The sequence below is a fragment of the Vicia villosa genome, unplaced genomic scaffold (genome assembly GCF_029867415.1).
Source record: "Vicia villosa cultivar HV-30 ecotype Madison, WI unplaced genomic scaffold, Vvil1.0 ctg.000402F_1_1, whole genome shotgun sequence".
Taxonomy (NCBI): domain Eukaryota; kingdom Viridiplantae; phylum Streptophyta; class Magnoliopsida; order Fabales; family Fabaceae; genus Vicia; species Vicia villosa.
This window is the reverse complement of record NW_026705181.1, coordinates 534,236-557,597: the sequence shown is the minus strand read 5'-3', so window position 1 is coordinate 557,597 and position 23,362 is coordinate 534,236. Positions and strand designations below refer to the sequence as shown.

At 31.0% G+C, this 23,362-nt stretch overlaps 4 protein-coding genes across 5 annotated transcripts; all 4 read right to left on the bottom strand.

Moving 5' to 3' along the window:
• Window position 1: 1 nt before the first annotated feature.
• On the bottom strand, window positions 2-856 carry LOC131627781 (NAP1-related protein 1-like). The gene is made up of 3 exons (XM_058898636.1): window positions 734-856; window positions 428-550; window positions 2-37 (listed from the first exon to the last, which is right to left on the bottom strand). Exons 1-3 carry the CDS (start codon window positions 854-856, stop codon window positions 2-4), a joined length of 282 nt encoding a protein of 93 aa, XP_058754619.1.
• Window positions 857-3,141: 2,285 nt separating this feature from the next.
• LOC131627779 (F-box/kelch-repeat protein At3g23880-like) lies at window positions 3,142-4,098 on the bottom strand. The gene has a single exon (XM_058898635.1). It carries the CDS (start codon window positions 4,096-4,098, stop codon window positions 3,142-3,144), a length of 957 nt encoding a protein of 318 aa, XP_058754618.1.
• Window positions 4,099-6,181: 2,083 nt separating this feature from the next.
• On the bottom strand, window positions 6,182-10,235 carry LOC131627807 (F-box/kelch-repeat protein At3g23880-like). 2 transcript variants are annotated; one of them, XM_058898668.1, is made up of 3 exons: window positions 9,521-10,235; window positions 8,949-9,397; window positions 6,182-8,257 (listed from the first exon to the last, which is right to left on the bottom strand). In XM_058898668.1, the coding sequence occupies exons 1-3, from the start codon at window positions 10,218-10,220 to the stop codon at window positions 8,252-8,254; spliced, it is 1,155 nt and encodes a 384-aa protein (XP_058754651.1). In that variant the 5' UTR covers window positions 10,221-10,235; the 3' UTR covers window positions 6,182-8,251. The 2 variants fall into 2 exon arrangements, with proteins under 2 accessions (XP_058754651.1, XP_058754650.1); XM_058898667.1 differs by having other exon boundaries at window positions 8,949-10,235.
• Window positions 10,236-18,132: 7,897 nt separating this feature from the next.
• On the bottom strand, window positions 18,133-21,042 carry LOC131627806 (F-box/kelch-repeat protein At3g23880-like). Its single transcript, XM_058898666.1, has 2 exons — window positions 19,740-21,042; window positions 18,133-18,573 (listed from the first exon to the last, which is right to left on the bottom strand). Exons 1-2 carry the CDS (start codon window positions 21,012-21,014, stop codon window positions 18,568-18,570), a joined length of 1,281 nt encoding a protein of 426 aa, XP_058754649.1. The 5' UTR covers window positions 21,015-21,042; the 3' UTR covers window positions 18,133-18,567.
• Between the last annotated feature and the right edge of the window lie 2,320 nt (window positions 21,043-23,362).

Genomic DNA, 23,362 nt, shown 5'->3' with positions numbered 1-23,362 from the left:
GTTACTGCCGTGTGTCTTCCATGATAACTAGAGTTCCCTGCATTGTACGAAAGCAGAATCAAAACAAAACTCAATTGTAGTGCCAACACAAACACAAATATACACAATCAAGACTTACAATTTTCAAAACATCTCAATTTGAACAAAATTATTCAGTACAAAAATTTATAATATTACAGATATAAAAACTATGAAATATGAATACTGTGTTTCAAAAAACGACGGTGAATCAATAGTGGATTATTAATTACCAGTAGGAGTGTTTTGCATTAGAGAAAAAAGCATAAAGTTATGTTGTTTTGAATTGGAGAAAAAAAAACTAAATATGGTCCACAACAATTCTCAACAACAATTTTAGTAATTCCACAACAAATCAAACTTTAAAACAAAACCAAAACTAAAGCATACGCGTCGGATAATAACTTACCGCAGTTAACCAGAAATCAGGAATAGACTTGATAAGATCATTGCGCTGATCATACAGCGGCTTCCTTATCTCGTTGTACTTCTGCTCTATTTCCAGAACTTTATCACTAGCCTCCTCATTGATCTAAAACCACAACAATCACAACTAAATTAAACTAAAATAACAAAAACCTCAATTACATTACTTTTTTGTCAAAAAAATTCAATTTTTATGCAAATTAGGGTTCGTGCTCATTGAGGAATTTGAATCGACTAAATTTGATTAAAATTTGAAAGCAAATAATAACAAGAAACATAATTTGGATACCTTTTCGAGCTCATCTTGCATTTCCTGCAACTTTTCAATGGAGAGGACAAGTTCTCCGTCGATTTCCTCGGCGTTGTCGCCCTTTTCAGAAACCTTAAGCTTCTTGCTCTTGTCGGCCACCATCGTTGTTGTTGTTGTTGTTGTTCGGAATGAGAGACAGAGGTTCTGTTGTGTGAAAACCCTAGGAGACAAACCTCGTTATGCTCGAGCGTGTCTGATTGAAGGTGTTAGGGTTTTGGGGGTTTAGAGCGGTGAGTGTGAGTGTAAAGTGCGTAACATAAAAAAGGAAAGTGCACGGAGTATACTGTGGTATGACATAGAAGAGAAAGATTTCAAGATCCGAAATTGTGAGAGAGGACCGATTTGAGGAAGAAGAGAGCGAATCTCGGTTGAGGAAGGAGAATGCGAGGAAGAGGAAAAATTAGGTTAGACAAATGAGAACTTGTATTTACATTTTTTATTTCTTTTAATTAAAAAAATTATAAAAGAAATTAATTAAGAAGAGGGAAATTAAAAAAAAAGGGGGGGGGGGAAATTTGGCGGGTTTAATTTTGTGGATTTTGGCCAAGTTTGTAGTCAAAATTATAAGGTCGCGGTTTTTCTTTGCTGCTAAAAATATCTGCAGTTGTCTAACCGTGACAATTGAAGTAAAGGCCACAGTTTCACACTCCGGATTCAATATTTTATAACATAATTCTACGCTTTGAAAACCCTGGCCATATCATATATATGGCCACAGTTTCTGAGCTGTGGAAAATTTTAGCGTGGCCGTAGGCCAAATTTCTAGTAGTGCACTACCCCAAAACATATTGCCACAACACACATTATTCCACAAAGTCACGTATATTCACCAATAATTCACAATCAATCAATTAAGTAGTTAATTATAATTTTCTGCGGACGTGAAAAAAAATACAAATAACCATGTTTAAAAAAAATTTTACACCAAAAACCAGATTTTCAGAAAAATTACCTGTATGACCAGGTTTTGTAGGTGGTCTCTACATAGGAGCCACCTGCGGTGGCGTAAAGGAACAAATGGCAACACATATGCGCCACCTGGGGTGGCGCCAACTTGCATCTTGGTCTTTCAAGCGACCTGGGGTGGCGCATGCTTGTAGGATCTTTTTTTTTTGTTTTTTTTTATTTGTTTCTACATATTAATTTTTTTTTTTGATTTTTTTTAAATTGTTTTTTTTAACATATTTAAAAAATATATATATTAAATTAGCGCAGATAAGATCAGTGAATCAGCTAACACGAGCGTTCATGAAAAACATTAATTCATTCATTAATTAAAAGGTACATTGAAAATAACCAACAAAAAAAACTAAAACATCTAAGAAATTACTACGGTTAAAACAATATCATTGGGTCCATGCATCATTTGAATGCAATCAATGTCGTATTCCACCCACTAGGTCTAGCCACCGACGCCAATCCCTTCATTCTCACTTTCCTTTCTTTCCCTCGTATAGCCATACTTGAGTCTTACGCCCATATGTCACTGGTTGGTGATTAATACCACCACTTGCATCTCTTCCAATATTTACATCTATGGTCCAATATTTTTTCAAATTTTCAATTACCAGGTGCTCCAGATATTGGAGCTCTGAGACCAATGTTAGACATGTGACACATCTCATATATATTGGGAAGATGAAGAATGAGATATATGAAATTAATACTTATAATCACAATACTTTAGGAATAGCTTCCTGTTGGTTAGAAAAATAATAAAAAAGACAGACTGTTGCTGAGATAGAAAAGCTAATTGGTAGAAACTAATATTACCACTAGGAATTAAAGAACCTAGTTCGTTCAAACCAATTAAAACATAAACAACATAATACACAACAAATGAATGTTGGCATTATATAATCACCTTTAAAACAAACGATAATGTATTTCCCAATCCAATAAAACATAGTCTTATAAAAATATGAGGTTTATCACAAAGTTCACCAACATATTATGTCCCCGGGTACCTTGACAAAATTCATTCTAAAACTAATTCAAACCGTGGTCCTCTGAATTCTTCCTCCTACCATATTGCCTTAATTGTTGTTGCTCTAAGCTCTGAATCCCCAAATTATATTAGCTCTTGGCTGCCCTTTTTATTCTGCAATCCTAGATATGAAAGTTAAGATTTCCTTTGTTAAAAAAAATACAATCAATCTAAACAACTATAAGAAAATAACATTCACACAATCTATAATTATGAAAATGACAAAGACAACTTAACATTAAATACCAAAATGTAAACCATGGAAGAGAAACTTACATATAAAAAACCGAAACTAAGCTCTCAAAATAGCCTTTGACCGAGCAAGAACAAGAGTCACTAGCTATATCATCCGTAATTGTTTTTCTTGCAGTAATTTTTGTTCGTCGTACTCTATTATTTCTTAAATTATAGAGAATTGCTTGCTTTTCTTGATTGCATTGAAGTATGAGTGTATCACCGTCTTCAGAAAGAAACAGCGGAATAAATACTGGTTATATGTTTCTGTCCGCAAATCAAGCGAAACAATAACAAAATGCTCAATTGTAATATCCTTAATATCAGTATGGTCATATAAAAGTGAACAGTTATATGAAAGTTTATTTCGAATACCCAACCAAGTGATAGTGCTTTTGAAATACAGATCATCATAATCAGTTCCACAAGCATCGTCGGCATGCATAGGTTCGACAGGGAAACTTTGAATTTCCCTCCAAATATTATCACCGAAACTTAAAATTTTCACATTGCTTCTCTGTTGATGACGAAAGTAACAGGATGCCATTACATTATAAGTGCCAGTAGAATTATCACAACCAAAGCTGAATCTGTAACAACCTGTAGATGTAGGGCAACCAGGAGTATTGCGATATAAGCGAAACAAGCCGTATTTTGGAGATGTGGTCCTGGTGGCTGGGTTCCAACATCGGAGCCAGTACTCATGATACTCGTAGTCATAGTTGAGGTATTCACAACTCAAACAGATCAATCCATTGCAGGAACCAACTATATCGGAGCATTCTTTGTGTTGCACGATGTAGTCAGAGTCGATCAAAATGGTGAAAGAAGGATTCTCAACTAAACTGCTTATGGAATATGGAATGACACCAGAATCATGCTCAATTGCATCACTGCCATATAATGCCTTAGCTGGGAATTTTTTGGTATGAGAGGTGAGGAGTAATAAGTGAGGATTTCGCTTTGCAGAACTTTTGAGATGCAAATTCACAAAGGTGGTATCGGAAATGAGAATATCCCAGAATTTGCTAACGCATCTGAATCGCAGAATAGATTTCACATTAAGAAGGGATAACACCTCTGCTATCAGATCGTTGGGGAAGAACAGCGGAGACACCGACATGATTGTATATTCTATACGGATTCTTCAAGGGTTTTTCATGAAATGTTCACTCTGTGTCATCTTATTTACAAAAAAAAGTTTATGTTATTTTTTTAAATTACTTTTAAAATCAATATTTCATTTTTAAATTTTAAAAACTAAAAAATAAAATAGATTTTAAAGTTTTTGTCTTTAATTTTTGAATTTGAAAAGTTAACAAAATTGAAAAAAAGTGATACAATTTTTAATAATGATATATTTATAGTATTATACAATTATATTTTAAAATGCCTTTAATTATTTTTTTCCCGAAATGTTTTAATTATTAATATTTTTATAAAAGTTTGCAATTATATTTTTAATTATTATACTATAATCATTAATCTTTCTATGTGGATTAGTCGATCTAACGAGTTAGATACCACATATATTAAAAAAAAAAATACTATAATCATCAATACGTCAAAATTCTATTAAAAAAATTCAAATAAAAAAGATTATAACTCTTTGTATTACAAATAACCATATTTTTAAATAACCAAATTAATTTCGGTCAAACACTTGTCTAGAAAGTATTAACTCAACTTTTAAAATTTTATTAGTTTCTTTATCATTCTCTTTTATTTTATTTTTTCTTTTCTTTTCTTCAGAGAAATGGAGGGCTTCAAAAATTGATTTTTTTTAAATATAGAGAAATTTTTAAAAAAAGATTTTATTTAGAATGACAAAATAATATTTGTCATTAATGTATATTTACTATATAAAATACTATAATAATAAAAATTATATTTGAACATTTTTTCTAAACCCTCCAAAATTATATTTTAATACAAATTTTGAGTTTTCCAAATTACGTTTTTTTAGTGTTATGAAGGAAATCAAATCCTTCCAAACTAAAATCTTTCTATTCTTTTCCCCAATGCTTTCTACTTTTCAAAATCCTCCTTTCCATTCCCCTCCAAACTTCCAAACATAGCCTAAAGGTCTAATAGATTGCTTGCGTTGTTTGATAATGCTTTCTATTTGAAATCTATTAGGTGTTAATATTGTCTATTTGTCACATGTTCTCCATTTTGCAATATTGCTTGCGTTGTTTGATAATCCTTTCTATTTGAAATCTATTAGGTGTTAATATTGTCTATTTGTCACATGTTCTCCATTTTGCAACTCTATTATTGAATTGTAGGCTGATTATAATATTCTATGAGGCTGCAAGTCTACATAGTTTGACAACCCTCTAAGATAAATGTATTCTATTTCTACATCACGAACTTCTTTTTGTGTGATTTCATTTTGCTTTAAGTTGCAGATATAGTGATTTTGGTACTAGTACATCTTAATTCTATCAAACTTATTTCAAATTAAAAAATTAAGTCACATAGATAAATTCTCTAGTGTACTTTGTATCACGTCAAAGCACCAAAGCTAAAACATTCAGGAGTTCATAATATACTAAACCCTAAACCCTTATTAATAATTTTATAAAAGTTTGCAATTATATTTTTAATTATTATACTATAATTATTAATCGTTCCATGTGAACTAGTCGATCTGACGGATTGGATACTACATATATTAAAAAAAAAATACTATAATCATTAATACGTCAAAATTCTATTAAAAAAATTCAAGTCAAAAAGATTATAACCCTTGTATTACAAATAACCTTTTTTTTTAAAATAACCAAATTAATTTCGGTCAAAAACTTGTCTAGAAAGTATTAAGTCATCTTTTGAAATTTTATTAGTTTCTTTATCATTCCCTTTTATTTTATTTTTTCTTTTCTTTTCTTCAGGAGAAATGGAGGGCTTCGGAAATTGATTTTTTTTAAAATATAGAGAAATTTTTAACAATTTTTTTTAAATTTTTTTTATTTAGAATGATAAAATAATATTTGTCATTAATGTATATTTACTATTTGAAATACTATAACAATAAAAATTATATTTGAACATTTTGTCTAAACCCTCCAAAACTCTATTTTAATATAAATTTTGAGTTTCCCAAATTAGGTTTTTTTAGTGTTATGAAAAAAATCAAATCCTTCCAAACTAAAATCTTTCTATTCTTTTCCCTCAATCCTTTCTATTTTTCAAAATCCTCCTTTTCCTCCCCCTCCAAACTTTCAAACATAGCCTAAAGGTTTAACAGATTACTTGCGTTGTTTGATAATGATTGTGACATACCGACAATAAGGAGCGTCACCACTGCGACGCCATGATTGTTTTTTCTATCTACAAGGGCCTAGTTTTTTTCCATAAATAACTCTTGTATTAAAAGAGAAGGGCCTAGTTTTTTTTCATAAATAACTCTGGTATTAAAAGAGAGTATTAGGGTACTCAACCCTTACAAGAGAAAACAATTGACCAACAAAATTCAAATACACAAGTTTTTTTTCCATAAATAACTCTTGTATTAAAAGAGAGTACTAGGGGTACTCAACCCTTACAAGAGAAAACAATTGACCAACAGAATTCAAATACACAAAGAAGGGTCTAGTGATTCAAATACACAAAGAAGGGTCTAGTGAGTAGTGATAAATCTTATGCATGCATAACTAAGATATAATAGACTTGACCAAAAATTTCTCTGCTTTTTTGGATTTCAACAACAAATATGGTTGCTGAAAAAAACGCACATCTGCCTGTTTGCCTAATGCTTGCTAATTTCAATGTCCAACAGTTCAAGTTTTGTTCAAATTAGTTGGATTTGATGAACCTGCAACCTACAGATCCATTTTAGTTATGCTATCTGATATATATGAAATTGCCTATGCAGCAAATAAGGTGTGTTTGCATTATGCATGTGCCACAATGTCTACTGTTGCACTGGACTATTGTTGGAAATCAGTTAAGCAAACTGATAAGAACATTAGACCAATCAACAACTCATCACACACACTTCCACGAGAACCTATTTATGTCACTAATCTCAGGAAGCAAACAAAAACTAGTGGTGCAACGCTAAAGGGAGTCACTACAATAATGTTCTTATAATCGGAAGCCAATCGAAATCGACAACTGTTAACCAACCTATTCACCTATATTTAAAACAGAACACACACCCGAGGTATCAAAATCAAACCTAAAGTCGTAGGCTCAATAAAATTAACGAATTATCTATGTGACTACAAGATTCACAAGAATATAATTCAACTATTTTATACATATACTTTGCTTATGCTCTAAGCATCAAGTTTCCTACTAAAGATCATTTTGACAACGAGTTCAACTGCTAACCTGGTGTCTCCTATGTTTTGATAACTTAAATTGGCACAGCATCTTCAAGTGTCACAGAAAATTACATCAAAATTAAGGAATCGTTAAACAAAATGAAAGAATACGAGGTTAAACATTAAGGAATACAAGATTAAACACTTATAAACCAACCAAAACATACATATATATAGTTAAAGAAACATCATTAAATTCATGAAATCTGAAACTTTTAATCTCATGATAGCAATCACTCAACCAACCTTTATATGCCTGCAAGTTAGACTAGAAACTATTGAGATTTTCCATGACAATGAATTAAAATCAACCAATAACTTTATGAGGCTTAGCTTAAATATCTTCCATATCAATTTGAGTCATTGCATTACATACATCGATCTTTGATGCCACCCACCAGATCTCGACGCCGACGCCAATCTCTTTATTTTCACTACCTTTTCTTTCCTTCCTGTAGCCAAACTTGACTTTGATGGTGTTGTTGACGGTGGTGAGTCATGTGGTGTTGGTGATTCATCTATCTTAATAGCACTGATGGATTACTATTGTCACAATACTCTGAGAATAAATGCCTTCAAAGTTGGTTACAAGAAAGACAAATTGTTGCTGAAATAGAAAAGCCAACATTATGTAGTCTCTCCCAACTAATTCAAACATAAACAACCGAATGCACCTAACTGAAATTTTTGAATATAAAAAGCAAGATGAAAATCCAACAAATGAAAGTGTCCAATGAGGTATTTCCCTATCCAAATCAACATAGTTAAAAATAAAAGGTTTATAACAAAGTACATTAACAAATCATGTTCCAAAAACCTGGACAAATTTCATTCTAAAATCCAAACTAATTCAAACCATGTTCCTTTGAATTCATCCTCCCTAGACACTGCTCTTCTTCTAAGCTCTTAATTTCCACATTGTATTAGGTCTCGGTGATCCTCCTAATTCTGCAATTCCACGGATCAAATTAACTCCCAGTGTTTTCATCAAGTTGGAAAATATAATTCCATATAAAAAAAATTATAAAATTGAACAACAAATATTAATAAAAATCTGTACGATAATAATCAAGTGTATATCATTCTTTCACAAAAATAGGATACGAAACAAATATGTTTTTTCTTGCACACCATTTAGCTAGTAAGAATAGATGTGAAATAGCTTCTCCTGCTGCTATTGATTTTGAACAGTAGTAACCTCATAATGAAATTCCTTAACCTTGTTGTAATGGAAATGAGATTAATACTTCCAAAGTACAAATACCCACCTGATATGGTAGTATTTCATTATAATTACTTCAATTATAATAAACAAAGCCCATGTGACAAAGCTCATCATCTCTGTTACTACTTATAATAAACAAGAAATGCATCTACTAACTAAAAATAATATAAGATCTATTCTTTTTCTTGTATCCATTTTTCCTAAAGTTCAGACTTCAGGTGTCACTTCAAATATTAAGATATGTTAATATCACATATTGTTGATAGCTACAGGACATCCATTCAAATAAATACAATCAATCTAACCAATCATAAAAAAGAATATTCATAAAATTGATAATTACGAAAACAACATATACAAATTAACATATATAACTACCAATACCAACATGTAAACGATGGAAGAGGAACTTACTTTCAGAAAAACTGAAACTAAGCTTTCAATATGGTCATTGGCTGTGCAAGAGACATAATGAACAGTTCTGTCATCAGTAGTTGTTGTACTTGCAGAAATTTTTGTTCGCACTACTGTATTATTTCTCCAATTATAGAGAATTTCTTGGTCTTCTTGAAAGCATTTAAGTATCAGTGTATCACCATCCTTAGAAAGAAATAGTGGAACCAATTTAAAAAAAAACTTCATATATTCAGTATAGTCATAATGAATTTGAAGAGAGTGACAACTAATTTTAAGAAATTGAGACCAAGAATCTTCGACCCCAAATTTCTTCATCTGCCATATAATTAGATCGGTTTCCTTATAACGGTAAGAAAAACAAAGAGAGTCTCCCAACACACCAATAATTGGAGCTCTAGGTGGAACTTGATCAAACTCAGGAGGCAATGAGTACTGATTGTATGTCTCTGTGCTCAAATCAAACGAAACAATCAAAAATTGATCAATAGTAATATCCTTATAAGTATTACAGCTGTAGTAAATTATATTATTAATGGCCAACCAGTTAATAGTGCTTTTGAAAGACACACCAGTTTGACAAGAGGACAAGCACAAGGGCTCAACAGGGAAAGTTTGAATATCTCTCCAAACATCATCACCCAAACATAGAATTCTGACCTCGCTTCTCCTTTTACGAAAAACGTAACGTGAGGCAAATATCTTATAAGTGCCTGTAGAGTTATCATAACCAAAGGTAAAATTGAAATAGCCATTATCGGCAGCGCAGCCGGGACGATTGTGAAATAAGCGTAAGAACCCTAATTTTGGCGATGTTGCCTTGGTGGCTGGGTTCCATAATCGGAACCAACACTCATAATACTCGCGGCCGTATGATTCACCACTTAAACAGATCAATCCATTGTAGGAACCAACTATTTTAGAGCATCCTTTGTGTTGCATCAAGTAGTAAGAGTCGACGGAAAGGTCGAACGAGGGATTCTCGAGTAAGCTGCTTACAGAGTAGGGAATGACACCGCATTCATACTCACTTTTATCATCACTGCCATTGGGTGACTCACCTGGGATATGTGTTATATGTTCAGTGATGAGTAAGAAGTGAGGATTTTGTTTTGCTGATTTCTCCAGATGCAATTTCACAAAAGTGGGATCGGAAATGAGAGTATCCCAATGCTTGTTAACACATCTGAATCGAAGAACTGATTTCACTTTGAGAAGAGATAATACCTCAGCAATGAGATCGTCAGAGATGAACAGCTGAGATGAAGACATAATTGTATATTCTACGATTGAGTGATAGAGGGGTATTATAATTATAATATGTATAACTATTATTTATTAGGGTAAATCCTTACATAGACACAACCATAACATTTGTAATTACACATAATCAATCACATTTTTTTTATTAATTAAAAATAAAAAATAAAATTGTCTCTCTCCTCATTTATCTCAATCACTCCTATAATGCCAATTAAAAACGAAATTAAAATTTAAATAAATTTATATTCTTTTTTTTTATTGGTTGTGCCTATAAATAGGATTTAGGTTCGTATCCATGCAATTATTATTATTATTATTATTATTATTATTATTATTATTATTATTATTATTATTATTATTATTATTATTATTATTATTATTATTATTATTCTCTCTCTTTTTATTAGTATTATTATTATTATTATGGAAAATACTTAGATGGACACAACTATAACACCTGGATTTACACACAACCAATCACATTTTTTTATTGATTAAATAATAAAACTAAAATTATCTTTCTCCTTCATTATCACAATCATCCTCCATGTTGCCAATTAAAAACGAAATTAAATTTAAAATAAATTTAAATTTTCTCTCTTCTTATTAGTTGTTCTTAAATATATGGATTTAGGTTCGTGACCATACAAAAATTGTTCTATTATTATTGGGCTCTAATTGTATATGGGTTTTTAGTTTTATTATTTATTATGAATGTTATCATACAATAAAATAAAGCAGGGTGAGTTCTTTGGCAAGTTTGCCAAGTCTCATCTTCTTAAAAGTCTTACTATTTTTTTTTGACAGAAACAAACTTAAGAGCTTTCATTCATCAAATCAATCTCAATACAAGGAGGTATCATATTAAGGGAACTACGCCTAGACCAAGAATTGGCCGCCTTAGCTAAGGAATGGGCAACCGAATTCGCTTGGCGCTTAATGAACTTTACCTCAAAGTTCGGAAAACAACATAGCAAATTCTGAATAGACTTAATTATAAAACTAAACTCAGAGGAGCCAACATGCTTGGCTTTAATAGAATTTACGACTAATTGACAATCACTTTCAAAGACAACATAAGAGAAATGGGAGGAGATGGCATGTTGGATTGTTTCCTTCAAAGCCATGGCTTCAGCTTCGTGGACAGAAAAAAGACCCACATCCCAAGCTACACCTGCTCTGATGAATCTCCCCAAATGATCCCTAAAGCACCACCCTCTATTAGTCGTACCACGAACGTTATTAAAACCTGCATCAACATTGCACTTCAACTGATTTATCATAGGCGGTATCCAAGCCACTGAATTATTATTATTATCACACATAGCATTCTCCTCTATAGCTATAAACCAATCATACCAGTTGTGATATGCTTGTAAACCAATTCTTATAGCATCTTCTCGGACATCTTGCCAAACCACATTATTTCTACTTCGCCAAAGGACCTCAAGCATAACAGCAAATCTACCAGCATCCCTACGGTCCTCTCGACTACAAACGTCAAAAATAAGGGACTTAGCATCATGAAATGATTGTAAACGAGTGTCGATTAAGGATGACAAACCTGCTGCCCGCCAACTTTGAGAAGTAGAAGTGCAACCGAAAAAAACATGCCAATCATCTTCATCTTCACAATCACACCAAGGACAAAGAGTCGGGCAAGGAACATGATAATGTTGCAACATAGCACGAGTCGGAAGGCAGCCCCGACAAATCCGCCATAACAAGTGTTTGGCTCTAGGTGGTGCGGAAATGTTCCACAAATTCTTCCAATTACCCTCAATACCATAGTGCAAATTACTAGTGTGCAACCTTTTCCAAAGTCTATATCCCGATTTCACACTATAATCACCATTCTTTTTCTCTTGCCAAACCAACCTATCTTCCACTACATCCTCCACCAACGGAACTCTAAGAATGATTTCAGCCCCCGTATGACCAAAAAGAGAGTTCACCTTCCCCACATCCCATTGTTTGACATTGGGGAGGAAAAGATCTTTTACATAGAGATCATGCACTTCTTGCACTTGCGGACCACTAACCCACCAACATCCTTTCTCACGAAGCCAAGGATCCAACATAACCTTAATGCTACTCCCTTCACCAATACTCCACCTACTACCAAGCTTAAGAACATCCTTAGCTTTCCACAAACTCCGCCATATAAAACTCGGATTGTTACCAACCTTAGAATCAAAAAAAGAGGAGCGAGGAAAATACCTTGCTTTAAAGATTCTAGCCACAAGAGAATTGGGTTTCGCCATAAGATTCCATCCTTGCTTTGCTACCATAGCCATATTAAAAGCTTTGAAGTCCCTAAATCCCATGCCTCCTTCACTCTTTCGCATAGTCATTCTATCCCAAGACAACCACCTTATACCTCTGTTATTATGACCTCCCCCCCACCAAAATGCGTTAAGCATTTTCTCAATATCTCTCACCACCCCATCCGAAATCAAATAGACACTCATAATATAAGCGGGAATTGACTGCAGCACTGATTTAATCATAACCTCTTTTCCCGCTCTAGATAAAGATCTACCACTCCAAGAATTAATTCTTTTCCATATTCGATCCTTAACAAATGAGAACACCGCCTTCTTACTATTTTAAAACATACTATTAATGGTAACTTACTATATTTAACTTTAATTATTTTATTATTATTTAATTTATTATTTTATTAATTTTTCTAATTCTCTCTGTCATTAATTCTTTTCATTTGAGCCTGGCGTTTGAATTTTTTAACAGCAACAAATGCTTCAATGGTTCGCCGAAATTCAATCAATGTCTGTCCACCCTAATTAATGCTTTCTACCTTCTAAATTCCAACCTTTCAGATTCTTGGCCAGTTTTATGTCATTACCCATGCTTCTCTTTCATCATATCTTCTATCATATAAAGATGTGCAAATTGGATCTACTCTTACTCTACATTTTGCAGTTTCGTGTTTTCAATCATTCTTGTTGTATGACCGCCTTCATTATTTCTTATTATTTCGTATATGTATATGATTGATTACAAACTGAATTCTGAATTCGTGCTCTGTGTTTATATTTCAATTTTTGGGTAACTTCCTGATTGCGAGAAGCATTTTGCAGCCCACGTTCTTCTTTTTCTCATTGATTCTCTTAAGGTACCAGTGTAATTTTAGTTCTTGATTACTTGAAACTATGATTTTGTTAGAGATGCATAGCAATTTTGTGTAATTTCACAGTAATAAATAGAAGAGGAAGGTTTTGAAGCTTCTTGATCTTGAGAATGTTCATTCACTGTTTGATGAATTGGCGAATTGGTTTTCATTGTATTCAACCCTTCAGACCTGATTAAGAGCCAAATCGCACAACACAACAAATCCAGATACACCCCAAACTCAGAAGAAGAAGAATAGGGACAAAATTTCATATCCAAAAGAGGTTTCAGAAGGAAAGAGGATCTAGAAGAAGAATATCCATTGTATTGCTCAATTTCATGTTTTACCTTTTGCAATCACGATTGATGTAATCTATAATGTTCAAAATAATGTGAATGAATTAGGGTAAGGGTTGTTGGTTTTTTATCTATTTTATTTTTGCTTGATGATGGTGGTTTGATTTGGGTAATCGAAAGAGATGAGGGCTTAAATATGATTTCGTTCGGTGACTAGAGAAAAGAAGGGAAAAAATCGTGAGATTAGATATTTAAGAGAGATAAGCGTGAAAAGGATAACAAGAGGAAGGAGAGGAATTAAGCGTGAGAGAGACGGACATGGGATGTTTAAGCATTTTGTTTATTTAGTTGATTAATTGAGATTTAGAGAAACAAGAAAAGTACAAAGAGACAACCGTACTTTTGTTCAATCTATGGTTTTTGGTTCAACCCTTTCTCATGCAAAGTCATTTGGGACTTGAGCAATCTGAAATTTTAATCACAATTTTTTTTATAAAACTTCATAAGAAGCTTTGAGTTGTGAAGACGTTTTTTTGGTTTTTCATTGAATAGTTCACCGAAATGTAACCATTACTATATTTTAGAAATATTAAATGAGATAATTATCATTATGATTAAATGAAATAATTATTAAATGAGATAATTATCATTATTATGGTAATTACTTTTCTTAAATGGATTATTTTATAGATTTCAAAAGTTAAAATATCTTGCTCCAATCTCAAATGAAGAATATATATATATATATATATATATATATATATATATATATATATATATATATATATATATATATATATATATATATATATATATATATATATAGAGAGAGAGAGAGAGAGAGAGAGAGAGAGGAGAGATTTATCAAGACTTACTCCTCATCATTACCATTGATTCTTCTCAATCAAATGGTTAAAATTAATGAGTATTATTTTTCTCTCTTCATATTTAATTACTTGTTAATTTTAACCATTAGATTGAAAAGAATCAATGGTCATGATGAGGAGTAAGTCTTTATATATATATATATATATATATATATATATATATATATATATATATATATATATATATATATATATATATATATATATATATATATATATATATATATATATATATATATATATATATATATATATATATATATAAAGATTATTGTGCTTACAAAGAGAATACATTATTAAAAATAATATACTCTTTATTCTAAAATATTTACAAAATTTCTATAAAATCTAAAACGTGAAAATTAATTTGGTTTCATCAAATAATTGAAAAGATTAAACAGTTATACTTATTATCAATTATGTTTATTAAAATTGATTAACAATTTCTGTAAATATTATGATTTTCAATTTTTTTTAATAGTTATTACAGTTTTTTTTACATTAATTATAAGTTATTCTTAGAATTTTACCCAGTAAGAGAGAATAGGTGTTTAAATTTCTAATATAAAGTCTTAAATCTTTTTTTAAAAGTATTTCCAGAGATTATTATTATTATTAAAATTTGTATGGATTTTTCCTATTACATGTATGTTTATTTTTATTAATTTTTTTTATTATGATAGACAAAAGTGATTATTGTCTTTGATCACTCTAAAATGATTATTGTTTTACTTCTGAATTAGTTACATTGAATTTTCTAAATTATAAATGTGTAATAAATTTCATTAAATATATTTATTATGCAATATCACAATATTTTGTATTTTTTATTAAGGTTTAAATATTCATATTATACATGAATTAATTTTCTTTAATTTTTAAATGGACTGTGACGGAAATTTTAGTGCCATTATAGTTAAAATAATATGCTGCTGAAATTAAAAATTGGAGAATTAATTATTTTCCACGTATCATGTATGAGTGATTTTATGTATAAAAAGATTATAATTCTTAAATAATTAGACAACATACTTCTAAAATAAATATATTTTTAATAAATAGTTATATTGCTGATTATATAATAATTATATTATTGGTAAAAGACTTAAAAACTGCAAAAATAATTACTTATTTATTTTAAAAAATATGTGAAAATATTATAGATAGTTATTATAAGACAAGAGAGTATATATTTTATCTCTATTAGAATTAATTGCCTTATTTATAAAAAATTAAAATAAATTATTTAATATTTACAATATATTTTATTTTAATTTTAGGCACATGCAAATCAAATAAAATAGAGTATATTTTTTAAATTGTGCTAATTTACTATAAAATAAATATACTATTTGTAAAAGACCTAAAAAGTGCAAATGAGTTTTAGTTGTAAACTAAAGACAAATTAATATTTTATGTTTATTTTAAAAAGTGCAAATGAGTTTTAGTTATAACTTCATTTGTATATCGTAAATAATTATAAAGTAATTTTTTTTAGCATACAATTTTTTATCCCGTGCCTCGCACGGGTAAACCGACGAGTATAATGTAGTGTTGACACATTTGAGATATCAAATGAAATGAAAAGTCTTTAATTTTTTTAGTTTATTTTACTTGTCTTTTTTATTTCTCTTAACTTTTCTTGAGTTGTTAGGGTTCTAAAGTAGCTTTCTAACAACTAGCCTCTTCAATTTTGTAATAATATAAATTATTTTTATCAGAAATTTATACAGTAACACAATGTCAAGACTGATGTTATAACATCAACTGCTGACAAAAACTTTTACCAAAATAGAAACAATACAGAAATAAATTGCAGAAGGTAAAAGAACACAATAAATTGTTAACCTAGTCTGGTGCAACTCACCTACATCTAGAAACTACCAAGCCAGGAAGAAAATCCACTATAATAGTATTAGTTCAAAGCCTAAACAGTCCCAGTTTATAAATTATCACCTAATAACTACCCTATGCAATTTCTACCTAGAAACTTTCTAGATATGAAACGCCCCTCTCACTTCCCACAATCACCTCAATGATAAAAATCAGTCACAAACCAATGATAATAACCAAAAGCAATAAATAAGAGATTACACTTCAAATACAATACTTAAGTCTTTGCTTAAAAACTCATGAGTGAAAACAATAACTTGATATACAATCAAGTAACAATCAGTCTACCTCAATGTATCGAAGATACATGAGTGACACACACAAACACAACACACTAAAATAACTCTCAAACCCTAAACCCTTATTTTAAACACACGTTTTCTTCAATTATAATTCACACGCTTTTTAGGTTTAGTATTTCCCTTTATATGGACTTGAACTCTTCAATCAAATCCAATCTTATAGTTGTAAATCACCTGCAGGATCTTCTCCACAAAAATAGGAACAAATCTTCAAAGTTTCCTAAAAAGTTTCAAAGATCCTTTTTATGAAACACAATCAAATCTGTATTGTTCCTAATAAATTTTTTGCTCAGATGCAACCATACGAGAACTAGAATAATTCATAATCTCATATTTTAAAAAGAAATCTTTAAGGATTTAAAAATTTGAACTGTACTGAAGTTCTGGTATAACATGTCACACCATCTGTTAGAACATCTATCTTCAATGAAGTCTGACCAACATGTTAGGACTTAAAAACTTCTTGAACTGTGCAAATAGGTGAGATATATCCATAGGATATCTCACAAAACCAAATCAACTGTGTCAAGAAAAATAACAGCAACACCTGTTGTACAGTTAATTAAGATGTTATGACATTTTACTCAACATTTGTCAGTGAATCATGTTTAGCAAAAATATTGTCAATCCTAAAACCATGGATCTAACAACTATAAAAAGGCCTGGGTACCAATGAGAATGGGGACCTGAACGGAGAGATAACAACAACGGCTTCCAGCCCTCAAATATCCTTCTATAACATACATTTGCGGTTCCCTAACCTATAACAGGGAAGCTAACCTTTTAATGTTTTAGCAAGAACAATTATAAATAGAATTTGAAATTTTTTAATGTAAAATGATACTCTCATATTACAAGTTGATTTTACATGAATTATTTAGGTCAAACTCTTTTTATAATATGGTTTTAGAATTATCGATTTGTTTATTACATAGAGAGCACTTTTAGTTCCATCTAATTATAAAATAATCATATAAAACACCTCTAATAATGTAGTATCTAAAGAGCAAGTTTAGTCATTCTATAAATAAAGGATTCAGTCTGTAAATAATCATTCAATTCAATTTATTTATTTACTACTCACACCCTGTCTTACTTTTACGTTAGAGTGGCCTTACAAGTATATCTCATCATTTGAAGAAGAAGCATAGAAATTAATTAAGATTTGGATTTTTAACTTCTCTACTAGGTATATGTGATTTTGTCATTCTTTTATCCACCTTAAATTTACTATTCTTTTATCCACCTTAAATTTTATTGCTTGAACTATTGGTATAGCATACAAGACCATGACAGTATTCTTGTAAATAAGAATATTAATTTCTTACAATAAGGCTTTACACAAGCAAGCATAGAAAAAAGATAATCTCAAACATACATTGCATTAAGTTTGAACTTTTTATTATGGTATAAGCTTGCAATCAACACAACATAGATAGATGAAATAAATCCCCTTTTCCATCTAAGACATCCGTAGGTAGTCCTTTTAGAGCCATCCAATTCCAAGGGAACATAAGTGAATTAGAAATACTAACAAGAATAGATGAAAATGCCAACTATGATGTGGATATCAAACACAATAATTAACACATAATAACTAAAAAGGTAGAATTCCTTCTACAACAGGTACAAGTCAATAAACAGTATGCACTTTTCTCACACATGAAATTAACAAAATACATGAACAAATCATGTTCCAAAGCACCTGGACAAATTTCATTCTAAAATCCAAACTGATTCAAACCATGTTCCACTGAAATCACCCTGATCCTCCCAAGACACTGCCTTAGCTGCTCTTCTTCTAAGCTCTAAATTTCCACATTGTATTAGTTCTTGAAAGTCCTTCTAATTCTGCAATCCCGCGCATGAAATTAATTCCCACTATTTTCATTAAGTCTAAAAAATATACTACCTCCGTTTTTTTTATAAGTGACTAGTCACTTTTTAGATTCATTGAATAATTAATATATGTAGCCTATAAACAAACCAAATACATTGGTCATTAAATGAATCTAAAAAGTGACTTGTTTCTTATAAAAAATGAATGAAGGTAGTAATTCTATGTAAAAAATCATAAAATTGAACAAATACTAATAAAAATCCATCCGGTAATTATCAAGTGTATGTCATTCTTTAATAAAATAGGATGCTAAATAAATTTAAACAAACGAATATAAAGAATATATGATTTTTCTTGCACACCATTTATCGAGTAAGAATAGATGTGAAATAATTTCCCCTGCTATTAGTTTTGACCAGTAGTAACCTCATATTGAAATTCCTATACATTTCTCTAATATAAATGACATTGAATACTTCCGAAGTACAAATACCCAACTGAAATGGTAGTATTACATTTACATTATAGTAGTACAAATACTTCAATTATGCGTGTGTTACAAGAAAATCAGTAGAGAAAAGTGGGTTTAATCCCCGCAATAGGAAAATAAGCAACAAAGATTTAGAACGTGTAGTGAGAGATAGTACAATTTAAAGTAATCTGCACAACAGCAGATGACAGATTTATCAATACCGTTTATCTTAATATCGAGATTGTCTATTAAAAATGACATTAGTATAATGTTTATTTGTAAGTCTTGAAAGAAAAATGTTGAATTAGAGACACAATATCAGGACCTAGAGAATATTAAAAGATTACTACTTCAAGTTGTTGAAATTCATTCTATAATGTTAAGTCATATTGAGGTAAGCCCACATGACAAAGCTCATCATCTCTGTTACTATTTGTAATAAACAAAGAGGTGCATCTACTAACTAAAAATAATATAAGATCTATTCTTTTTCTTGTATCTATTTTTTCTAAAGTTCAGACTTCAGGTGTCACTTCAAGTATTTAGATCTGTTAATATCATTTGTTGATAGCTATAATATATTCATTCAAAAAAATACAATCAATCTAAACAATCATAAAAAGACCATTCACACAATCTATAATTGCAAAAACAACAAATACAACTTAACGTTAATACCAACATGTAAACGAAAGGGGAACTTACATTCCAAAACACTGAAACTAAGCTTTCAAAATAGCTACCGCCCGAGCATGAGACAGAATCAACAGTTTGATAATCGGCAACCGCTTTTCTTGCAATAATTTTTGTTCGCTCTACTCCATTATTCCTCCAATTATAGAGGATTTCTTGGTATTTTGGAATACTTTTAAGTACAAGTGTATCACCATCCTTAGAAAGAAACAACGGAACCAATTTAAAATAATACTTTATATCTTCGTTACTATAGTCATATTCAATTTGAAGATTGTGATAATCAATTTTAAGAAATTGAGTCCAGGAATCTTGAACCCCAAATTTCTTCATCTGCCATATAATAAAGTAGGTTTCTTTATAACAATAAGAAAAAGAAAGATAGTCTCCCAACACACCAATAACTGGAGCCACAGATGGAACTTCATCAAAATCGGGAGGCAATAAGTATTGATTGTATGTCTCCGTCCTCAAATCAAGCGAAACAACAACAAATTGTTCAACACTAATATCCTTAATATTGTCACAATCATACAAAAGATTATTTTGATAAGCCATCCAGTTAATAGTGCTTTTGAAATACACACCAACTTCACCACAAGCTTCATAAGATGAGTCCAAATACAAAGGATCAGCCGGGAAACTTTCTATATCTCTCCAAACATCATCACCCAAACTTAGAATTCTGGCATCGCTTCTCAGTTCACGTTTATTGTAACGTGAGGCCACTAACTTATAAGTGGATGTAGAATTATCACAACCAAAATTGAATCTGTAATAGCCATCATCAGCAGAGGATGTGCAGTCGGGACGAATGTAAAATAAGCGTAAGAATCCAAATTTTGGAGATATTATCCTGGTGGCTGGGTTCCATAATCGGAACCAGTAATCATAATAGTCCGTTGTGACAGTTTCACCACTCAAACAGATCAATCCATTGCAGGAACCAACTATATCGGAGCATTCTTTGTCTTGCAACAAGTAGTAAGAGTCGACAGAAAGTGCGGACGAAGGATTCTCGAGTAAGCTGCTTATAGAGTAGGGAATTACACCATGCTCGACCTTTCTTTCATAATAACTCCTATGATTGGTGATGAGTAACAATTGAGGATTTTGTTTTGCTGATTTCTTGAGATGCAAATTCACAAAGGTGGGATCGAAAATGATAGTGTTCCAAAACTTACAAACACATCTCAATCGCATAATAGATTTCACATCGTGAAAGGATAATACCTCGGCGATGAGATCGTCGGTTAAGAACGGCGGCGGCGGTGGTGATGGAAACATGACTCTATATTCTATGATGTATCCCACCACGAATCATATGCTTATAAGGAAAAATAAGAGACATAATACACCACGAATCACATGTATGATGTATCCCACCAAATTATAAAAATATTTTAAAATAATTTTATTAATATAAATAGATATTTTTTTTATTTGACGATAATATTGTAAGGTTATTTCTAAAAGTTTTTTATAAATTGTATGGTGTTTTATTTTAATTACTTTTTTTTTATAAAATTTAAAATCAAGTATTTTGAAGAAGTTAAAATAATATATTTTACATCCAAAAAGAGTCCATCAAACATGTACTTGAGAAACTACTTACAACACCAATCTAGTCCAAAACATGCTAACTAGGGGTTGAAATAAGTCAAGCCGATAACAGGGACCTACACGCTAGTTTATATAGACTCAGACCAGGACACATATTATTTTTAAATAGAAAATGCTTAGACTTCTTTATAAGCCTATTTAATTAAAAAAAGCTATGCTTCAGACTCTAAAAAAACCTTTTAAGCTTATCAGGCCAGCCTATTTAAATAAATATAATACTTTTTTATGATCAATATGTTATGTTTTATAATTTGAATTAAAATACATAAATAAAACTTGATTATCTTAAAGAACTTGTGTTTCATAAGTTCTCTTAAACAAATAATCTTCTAGAACTTATGCTAATAGGTAAGTTAAAATAAGTTAGTCTATTTTTACATTATTTTAATTGCTTATTTACACATGTCTAAAACAAATAGGCTTCTATGTAGGCGGCTAACCAGACCTTCGAAAAGGCCAGACTCAGGCCTAAAAAATAAACCTACCACAGGCTACAAGCCAGACTTAGGTTTCAGTTTTTTGACAGGCCATACTTAGACTTGACAAAGCCTAACTCGGTCCAGCCTATTTCCACCCCTAATGCTAACACATCAAAAACCAGAAAACGCACACTACACGAAATTTGCCAAATATAGGGCCAGTTTTTTTTTTAAAATAATTTTTATAGTGTTATGTAATTCTGTAAAAAAAAAATTATAAAAATTTTAAAAGAAAATTTTGTTTGGATGGTTATTCTTAAAATGTGATTTTAAGTATTTCATTTATTTATAGAAAAAAAATTGAATATTAAAATTTCAAAAAATTACTTAGAAACTATTTCAAATAGATTTTAATAAAAATCACTTTTGAAATACAATTTTTTGAAAAAATTGTGATTTTGACTAAGTTTTAGTCTTCAATAATGTATATTTATGTTATACAATGTCAAAATTAGTGTTTCATTTTAGAAAAAACGAATATAAAAAAAGTTATAATATTTTGAAAAACAGTTTTGAAAAATCGACTTTCAAAATTACAACAAAAAAATCCACTTTTTTTTTAAAGCTGAAACACACATGCCCATAATTTATCAGATTACTCCTCCATATTTGGTACTTTTCCCTGCAATCCACAAAATGACCTTTCAACCATCAATAAGATTCAAGTTTTACCTTTTCACAAATTACCGACACGACAAACTCAAAATTTGAAAAATTCTCGGATTCTACACCTTCTAAATAACCCACATTGCAGCTAGGGGTGGCAAAACAGGCCACCCGCCCCGCCTTATGCCCGCCAAAAAACGAGCGGGGCGGGCATGCCTGCCAAGTAAAATGGGCATCAAAATCATGCCCGCCCCGCCAAGATGGCGGGCGGAGGGCTTACCCGCCTATTTTTGTTTATATTTTTTTAATAGATTAATATGCTTTTTTTTACCTTTTAACTAAACTTTTCACTTATTTTTTAAAACAATTTTTTATAAAAGTAATTTTTTAACAAATTTACTCTAAAAAATATTACATATATTTATAAATAAATGTATAAATTAACCATCAAGAATTGCAATTACTAGAATAAACTAAAAAAAGAGTGAGTTTTGGAGGAGGAGCGGGTTTTGGCGGAGCGGGTATGGCGGGCAGCGGGTTTTGGCGGGGCGGGCTTTAGCGGACGTCTAGCCTAAAATCCCAACCCGCCATTTTTTGGCGGGTGCGCGGCCAGCCCGGTGGGCCCCGGCCCGTTTTGCCACCCCTAACTGCAGCTATCCAAAAGTGGACAAATGTTTGCATGAATACGAACTTAAATTCATATTTGTAGGAACAACCAATAAAGAGTGAGGAAATTAAAATTTATTAAAAATTTAATTTTGTTTTTAATTGTGATCATAGTGGTGGTTGATTTAAGGGAAGAGATAGACATAGGTTTAAAGTTTGATTTTGGGGTCTGCCATTGTAGGTTGCAGAAAAGCTCTGCGCATGGGTGTTTCGGAAGTTCATTTCCGAAAACTCCTCCATCCCAGTTTCGGAAATGAACTT

Bases quoted from the DNA above. Each gene is read 5' to 3' on its own strand.
- LOC131627781 (XM_058898636.1), bottom strand. From the start codon at position 856: ATGGTGGCCGACAAGAGCAAGAAGCTTAAGGTTTCTGAAAAGGGCGAC. The intron at 551-733 runs GTATCCAAATTA...TTGTGGTTTTAG, and splicing joins TGCAAGATGAGCTCGAAAAG to ATCAATGAGGAGGCTAGTGA. The intron at 38-427 runs GTAAGTTATTAT...CGTACAATGCAG, and splicing joins CTGATTTCTGGTTAACTGCG to GGAACTCTAGTTATCATGGA.
- LOC131627779 (XM_058898635.1), bottom strand. From the start codon at position 4,098: ATGTCGGTGTCTCCGCTGTTCTTCCCCAACGATCTGATAGCAGAGGTG.
- LOC131627807 (XM_058898667.1), bottom strand. From the start codon at position 10,220: ATGTCTTCATCTCAGCTGTTCATCTCTGACGATCTCATTGCTGAGGTA.
- LOC131627806 (XM_058898666.1), bottom strand. From the start codon at position 21,014: ATGTTTCCATCACCACCGCCGCCGCCGTTCTTAACCGACGATCTCATC.